At 49.0% G+C, this 8544-nt stretch overlaps 1 protein-coding gene across 1 annotated transcript; it reads right to left on the reverse strand.

Annotated features, from left to right (window-relative positions):
* Nucleotides 1-6655: 6655 nt before the first annotated feature.
* Nucleotides 6656-7781, reverse strand: SDHAF1 (succinate dehydrogenase complex assembly factor 1). The gene has a single exon (XM_043600768.1). It carries the CDS (start codon nucleotides 7655-7657, stop codon nucleotides 7301-7303), a length of 357 nt encoding a protein of 118 aa, XP_043456703.1. The 5' UTR covers nucleotides 7658-7781; the 3' UTR covers nucleotides 6656-7300.
* Nucleotides 7782-8544: the final 763 nt, after the last annotated feature.

The following is an 8544-nucleotide window of genomic DNA, read 5'->3' on the forward strand; positions in this document are numbered from 1 at the left end:
GGATGTGTCTTAGTCCATTTGGTCTGCTATAACAAAATAACAGACTGGGTGGCTTATAAACAATGAAGTTTATTTCTCACAGTTCTGGAGGCTGGGAAGTCCAAGATCAAGGTGCCAGCAGAGTGGCTATCTGATGAGGGCCTGCTTTCTGCTTCATAGATGGTCACCTTCTCACTATGTCCTCACATGACAGAAGGGGCAGGGAGCTCTCTTTTATAAGGATTCCAAATTCCTTTTATGAGGAATTCACTGTCACAACATAATTATTTCCCAAAGGCCTCACCTCCTAATACATTGGGGTATTAGGACTTCAACATATGAATCTTGAGGGAGGCACAAACATTCAGAGGATACTGGGTGTTTGAAAATTCAGAATTTGGGATGCAGTCCTGGTGTCTGGGCAGCCCCCTCCACAGATCTCTTTGCTTTGAGTGTACAACACAGAACTGAATCAGCCCATCTTGGATTGGGGTCCCCCAGGCCCTGAGGCAAAGATTCAAGCACAAGTAGTTTATTAGGGAGGTGACCCCTAGGCAGACTGATAGGGGAGTGGGAAAGTGAGCCAGGGAAGGGAGTTAATGAGTTGGTTGCTGCTCTGGGCATCTGGGGCACCATCCCACTAGGGACCTCTGCAAGACTGTGTGGGACACACTCAAAGTTGGTCCACCAAAAGGGTGAAGAAGTTGTGCCATTTATGTACCAGCTTCCATCTCTCATTGGTTAAGGACTGTTCCTGGAGATGTTAACTCCCCACCACTTCCAGTCTCTTCTGCCTGTCAAGGCTCCTCAGGCAAAGAGGCACAGGTGCATCCGTACAGGTTCTCCATTCAAACATTGTACATGGTGGGCTCCCAGGCTGGGCCATCCCTGATGTAGGATTATGAAACCCCCCTTCCCCAGGGTCCTGATGACACCAAGCTGAATTGTCAGGGCTCAGTCCTGTAGTCTAGTCCCCAGCCTCAGGTGTCGAAGCTCATCTTCTCCTCAGAGTTTATGCTATCAGGACAAGAGGACTAGACTCAACAGGACTAGACTCAAGAACAGAGGCAGAACCCTTGCGAGGCTCCTGGATGTACACTAAACACACATCCCTTCCTTAATGCTCACAACCACCCAATGGTGTGTCCCCACTTAACAGAATGGAAGCTGAGGCTATAAAGGGGAAGCCCTGGCCCGAGGCCACACAGGGAACAAGAGGCTGAAGCCCAATTCCCACTGATTTAAGTGGAATGGGAACTGATTTGGGGGGGATAACTGAAAAGTTCAGGCTGCAAGGACAGCTGGATCCGGGGGCACAAATGATATCTCTCCCAGTTCTTTCCTCTGGTTTGGCTTCACTCTTACCTAGCAGTAGCCAGAATGCCCCTCAAAACCTCTAAGCATACATCCCACCAATTCAGCAGCCAACAGGACAATCACTCTTCCCTTACAGCCCAAAGCTGGCTCCCCTGGCCCGTGTCACCTGCTTTCCTGGGGGCTGCTGTCAGCCCTCCCTGAATCATATGTGCTGAAAATGGGGGAGAAGTGAGTCTCCAAAGAAAACCAAGGAGCTGTCCAGAAGGGGGAATGGACACTGAGGGAGAGGGGCAGGAAGCAGCAGATTCTGGAAAAACCAGAACACAAACCTGACCTGTTTTCACATCAAGTGCATATTGTCCACACCAAGACGCTGTCCCCAACCAAGAAAAGGCATGGTCTCCCTGGTGTCACCATAAATAGGGCCAGCAGAGTCTTGGCAATTCTGACCCAACTGACCAAGTAATGGGACAAATCTGTACCACTCATTCATTCATTCAAAACTGAGTGCTTTGAGTCAGTTCCTGGTCAAAGAGCAGGACCAGGGCAGTGAACAAAACAGGTGAAAATTCTTGTCCCCATGGGGCCAACATTCTATAGGGGAGATCAACAGTAAATAAAATCTGTAATAAATAATAATACTAAATAATAATAATAAATTAATTTTAAAAACTAGGTAAAATCTGTAATAGGTCAGTTGGTGATTAAGTGCTAAGGAGGAAACTAAAGCGGCCAAAGAGAAAGGGGGTACAATTTAATTAGGGTGGTTGAGGAAGGCATCAGGGAGATAATTATGTCATTATGTTGTAATTAAGTGATTAGAGCAAATTGTAGTGAGGAAACAAGCCACAGGACTCCTAGAGTAATGCTGTCCAAGACAGATGTAACATGAGGCACAAATACAATTTTATTTTATTATTATTATTTTTTACAGGAGACATGTTTATTGAATACACTGCAAGGGAGCAGCGGCCAGGACAGCAAAGGAGAGACTGTCTGCCATGAGGCGGTGGTGAGGGACTATAGTTACAGGGCGGAGTGATGAAGTATGGCGACATAAGGAATTTTCCTTTTTTTGGTAACTGCGCCTGGTTGAGGGAAGCCCATTGGTCAGTTAGGGCCTATGATTATTTCTAGGCAGGTCACTTAATGAGACTGCATTCAGTTTGGTGGTCACTGTGGGCCCTTTTGCTTCACTCAAGTTTCCACTGCTCAAGCCTGTTGCCTAAAAAGTGGCCTCAACATTCCCTCCTGACATATCGACAATGAGAAATCTTTGGCATTTGGGCAGAGGTCTCATCCTCAGTAGCTGCTTTAATTTTAAGCTTTCTAGGGGCGCCTGGGTGGCGCAGTCGGTTAAGCGTCCGACTTCAGCCAGGTCATGATCTCGCGGTCCTTGAGTTCGAGCCCCGCGTCAGGCTCTGGGCTGATGGCTCAGAGCCTGGAGCCTGTTTCCGATTCTGTGTCTCCCTCTCTCTCTGCCCCTCCCCCATTCATGCTCTGTCTCTCGCTGTCCCAAAAATAAATAAACGTTGAAAAAAAAATTAATTTTAAACTTTCTAATAGTCAACAGTAGAGACAGGTAAAATTCATTTTAATAATTGAGTCTTTACTGTTTAACCTTATAGACCCCAAATACTATCATTATAATATGTAACCAATATAGAAATAATGTGATATTTTATAATTCTTTTTTCTTACGAAGTCTTTGAAATCTGGTAATGCTACCAAAACAATAAAATTGTGTTCAATGGAAAAAACATTTTACACTGCTCATTTTTACATTTCAATTATTTAAAATTTATACAATTTTTATCCTTATTATTATTTAAAAATTTTTTAAATGTTTATTTATGGTTGAGAGAGAGACAGAGCACAAACAGGGGAGGGGCAGAGAGAGAGGGAGACACAGAATCCAAAGCAGGCTCCAGGCTCTGAGCTGTCAGCACAGATCCCAACATGGGGCTCGAACTCACAAACTGTGAGATCATGACCTGAGCCAAAGTCAGATGCTCAACCAACTGAGCCACACAGGTGCGCCAAAATTTATTTAAAAATTTTAAAACTCCCTAGTCCCTAATCACATTTCAAATGCTCAAGCCCCAGGTTGCTCTCAGTTATCATAATAGGTAGAGGGGGAAAGTGCAAAGGCCCAGAGATAGAAGTGTGTCTGGCACGTGGGAAGGCCAGTGTGTTTGGAACATGAGTGGTGGAGGGGAGCGTGGGAGAAGGTGAGGTGAGAGAAGTGACAGGGCCAGATCAGGTGAGACCTCGTGGATCACAGAGAGGACTTCTGATGTGAGTTAGGCTGGGGACCACTGGAGTTTGTTTTCCCAACTTCAATTCTGATACTTTTTGAACTTGTACAAAAAGAGAAGGGACAGCATTACAAGTCCTCATGGGCTCATCACCAGCTCCAGTTATTATCAACTCAGGGCCAGTCCTCCCAGGCACCCACTCCCCTCTCTCTAGATTACTTTGAAGCCAATTCTAGACATCATATCCTTTTACTCACGAGCGATTCATGGAGTACTGCCAGATCAGGATTGTTTTAAAATCAAATCACAATACTTTTACTGCTGTAAAGAAAACCCTAGTCATTCTTCCACATAATTCATATCCAGAATTGTCCAGTGCTGTATGAGGGAGGAAGCTGAGCAAGAGTGGTGGTAACACAAGATGCCTGGCTGGCTCAGTTGGTAGAGCGCGCGACTCTTGAGGGGTTATGAACTCGAGCCCCACATTGAGTGTAAAGACTACTCAAAAATAAAGTCTTAAAAAAAATAATAATTATGGTGGTAACTTGCTGGTGTGGCCAGTGGCTCCTCATCAGGTACTGTGAGTTTCCCACGCTTCCCTAAGGCCACACTAGGTCACTTCACGTGCCTGGTCACTGGCTCGGCCCCTTGGGACAGCTGAGTGTGTGACCCAAGACAAGAACATATTCTAGTGAACTGTCCTTCCCAATAGAATGGAGATCAGAATCTGTAAGGGGAACCAGATATTATTTCACAAAAGCCACCTGTGTGGCTCAGTCGGTTAAGCATCTGACTTTGGCTCAGGTCACGATCTCATGGCTTGTGAGTTAGAGCCCTGCATCAGGCTCTATGCTGATAGCTCAGAGCCTGGAGTCTGCTTCAGATTCTGTCTCTCTCTCTCTCTCAAAAATAAGCAATTAAAAAATTTTTTAAAAGGTAAAAAATCCAGAAATTTAATTGTAATTGATTGCTAGATCTGTGAAGCTACGCCTTTAAACTATGCATAAGAGATTTATAAAGTCTCAAAATAACAGGCTTTACTGTTTTCAAATCTGCTGTAAAAATGTGCCCTGTGTGTAAAGATCTCTGGTGCCCAAATGTAAATGATCATTGGCCTTTGTGTTCATGTAACTTTTTGTTTCAAATTACTGAAAAGTTTTAAGACTAGCACATCAAACTCCCATATACCCTTCACCCAGATTCACGGCTAACATTTTACCCCATGTGCTTCACCATTTACACTCATGCTAGTATGTTTATGTATGTGCATATATTTTGGAACATTTTGAAAGCACACTGTAGACATGATTGATACTCTTTACTCCTAAATACTTTGGTGTATAGTTCTTTTTATTTATTTATTTTTTTTTTGAAAGAGAGCACAGCTGAGGAGAGGGGCAGAGGGAGAGAGAGAATCTTAAGCAGGCTCCATGATCAACATGGGCCCCCGACTTAGGGCCTGATCTCATGACCCTGGATCTGACCTGAGCTGAAGTCCAGAGTTGGACACTCAACCAACTCACCCAGGCACCCCTGGTGTATAGTTCTTAGGAACAAGAGCATTCTCTTACACTAGTGTAGTTATCAGAATCAGGAAATTTAGCCACTCCATTCAATTATGTTATTAATCCACAATACATACTCCAAATTACCCCAAGCCCCATAAGTCCTTTATCGCAATTTTCTTAGACCAGGAGGTTCCTATTTGACAGGGCTAAAGGATTGAGAAGCATTGACCCTGGGCCTTAGCAGAGTAAAAAAAAACACAGCACAAATACAGAGAGTATCACCCATGTGTAAACATTGGCACACTCTGAGTCAAAGGCTTGGGGGAGGTTTATTTGGGATATGATCCCAGGAGACAGGAGTTAGGGAGTGGGGAGAGTGAGACAGGCCAGGGGATATGCCAGAAAAGGTGCTCATGAAATGGTAACTGCTGTGGGCGACTGGGGCTCAGTCCCACAGGGGGCCTCTGAGGAACCTTGGGGAATAGACCTGCACTTGTCTCATCAGACAACAGGCAGGCTGGAGCACTCATCCACTGACTGCTGTCCCCCCAGGCTAAGGATTGCTCCCAACCGCATTAACCCACATTCTGTAACTCCCAGAAAGCCCTCATGCAAAGGCGCAGGCACAGGAGCTCACAGCAGGAAGCCTCCTCTTCTTTAGCTCCACGTGGACTCAAGTAGGCGAGAGGGTCACAGAATTGGGACATCATCTGGTGCCGCACCATGTATTTAATTCACTCTATTATAACTGCCACATGAGGAAGGCCCTATTATGATGCCCATTTCACAGATAAGGGTACTGAGGCACGAAGAGGTTAAATCACAGGTCCATGATCATGTAATTAGTAGTACATGTTGGAGCTCGGATCCAAATGAAAGCATTCCAGTTCCAGAGTCCACGCTCTCAATCACCACTGACCTACAACTGCCTCCCTCACATCAGGCACTCCCCTCCCTCACTCCCTCTACCACACAGATTCTGTTCATCTGTAGTACCTGGGTAGAACATCTCCCCTCCTGACCCAGGTCACCCAGCCCCAGTGGGAACTTGCTCACTGCCTGCAGCCCTGCCAGAAGCTCCCATCCTGGAGCTTCTTAGCACTCAAGATCTTGGATCCAGGAGTGAGCATGAGGGAGAGGTGAGTAATGCGGGAGAGATGTAATGGACAGAGATATGGGAGGAGGTACGCCTGGGGCCTATGGGTCTACCTCTCCTCCCCAACACCTGGTCCTTGCTGACAAAAGTCCTAGCTTGTAGCTGAGGCTGGACTCTTCAGCCAGGTTTGAGGTCCCCAGTACTGCCTCAGGGGTTTCCAGGCAGGCCTCCTAAGCTCCACCATTTTCTCTCTTACCTCCCTACCTTCTATTAAGGAGTCAACTGGGGTTTCTTTGGGGTCAAACCACGGTGGGTCAATGGATCTGCCCAGGGGCATGAACTAGGCTGCTTCAACCAATCTGCTAGTCCAGAGGGCTCCAGAGAAGAACAGATAGCTCCCCATACCTCCCCCTCCCAGAGGGTCACTTCTTGGTTTGTGAGGGCCTTTAAAAAAAATCCCCAAATACATGAACTCTTTAAGACCACCAAGAGGGAAGTAATCACATCTCCAATTTTATTCCTTTTGTTCAACAGTCCTGGGAGGAGAAGGGCCCAGGAGTCAGGGTTTCCCCTCAGAACCTTCAAGTATAGGTCTTGACGGGTCTTCAGTTGATCAGATGGGGTAAGATACCCCAGCCCCTTCCCCACAGGTCCTAGTCTGCCACAATTAACGGGAAGAAAGTTTTCCAAAGGGGATTCGGGGCTTCTCACCATCCATCAGGGTATCTTCCCAAAATTCTCAGCAAAAAGTCTGCTCTTCTCAGAGTTAAATACAGGAGAGGGGAACCAGAGGTAAATAGAAAGGTGTCTCTTTTTTCCGTCCGACGGCAGGTGTTTTGGTTCCCCATGCTTTAGGGTAAGGAGCTCTCAGCTTGACACAGTTCAGCCAGTCGGCAACCAAGCCACTCCAAACCCTCATGAGAGTTCGACCCGTTATCATGGATCGTGCAAGGTCGGTCATCTCTCACCATCTATCACGGGGGTCGCTGGCACCCCACGTCGCTAGGAGGGCTCTCCGATTCCCCAATCCAATGAGCTGGTCTTAAGACCTTTCACATTTCATCAGGCAGGTTCCCTAGTCCCCCCACACAGTCAGGCGGGCCCCCGGTTCCCCTGCGCTATCGGGTAAGCTCCTCGTCCTGTCACCGTCCATCGGGGGGTGTCTCCGGTGACCTCATTCCGTCAAGGGGATTCCTCGGACCATCGCCATTGTCAGGCTGGGTCCCTGGCGCCCCCGCGCCGCTGGACTCCTGGGTTGGACTCCGCTGACGCACGAACGCACCCATGGCAGTGGCGTGGCCCGACCGTAGCAGCTGCAGCTGGCGCCGCCCGCGGCGGTACAGGTACTCGATACGCAGCACGTCGGAGCGTGGCAGGCAAGCATGCTGCCGGAACTCGGCCCGCACCCGCGCCTCGGCGCCAGGCTTCCCGCGCCCTGCGCGCAGAAGCTCGCGGTACAAGCTCAGAATTTGCCTCTGCAGCCGGCTGGGCCGGCTCATGGCCGCAGCTGGGCCCAGGGCGCACACAGGTAATGCCCGAAGAACAGTGGCGCAGCAGCACCTTTGCGAGATACGGCAGTGCAAGGCAACAGGCACTTCCGGCCCGCGCGCTTCAAAACTTCCGCTTCCTGCCTTGGCTAGCTGGCGCCGTCGAGCCGGATTGGCTGTCGATGCAGTTACGTCACAATATTGTGGGTCAGGGGCGGAGCTGCAGGTTCCCCCGCCTGCCCCAGAGGGAATCTGTGCCCTTGAGGGGAATGCAGTTCTGGGGACCCGAAGGAGGAGGGAGCTAGGTGCTCGGACTCAGGTTTTGGGTCGGAAGGGGTCAGGGTCCCGACCTAACTCCTGAGTCTTGGGAAACGAGAACTATAGGTTGGGACCTTTTGTGTTCCCCAGGGCGCGGGGGCACTGGGAAGTAGAAGATATAGGCACAAGCAGGTTTTGGTCATAAATTATTTATTAAAACAGTCTCAGGAAGGTCCGTGGGTTCCCATCTCCAGGGCAGGTGTGCGTCGAGGGTGGGGGAGTGGGGGGGTGGACGAGTCCCAGCCCTGGGCACACGCGGAGGTACGGCGTCAGACGGTGAAGTGTTGGGTCACGGCTGGAATAACAAGCTTCTCCGTGCTGTGGGAAGACCATCAGAGAGAGGGTATGGCCTCCAAGTCCCCAAAGGCAGCCTGTGGCGCAGGGAGTTGCGCTGGTCGCGCCCTCTGCCGAGAGAAGTCAGGTCCCCGGGCAGGAGAAGGTAAAGTTCTCACCAGTTGTTGAAGCCCCGAACCCGGCACGCCTGGAACACGTCGACTAGGCTGGCATCCCGGAGTCCTCCTGGGAGTATCAGGTCGTCGGCTGCAATTCCGTTGTAGTTCCCGCAGGCTGCCCGGAGGCGT

The sequence above is a fragment of the Prionailurus bengalensis genome, chromosome E2 (assembly GCF_016509475.1).
Source record: "Prionailurus bengalensis isolate Pbe53 chromosome E2, Fcat_Pben_1.1_paternal_pri, whole genome shotgun sequence".
NCBI classification, from domain to species: Eukaryota; Metazoa; Chordata; class Mammalia; order Carnivora; family Felidae; genus Prionailurus; species Prionailurus bengalensis.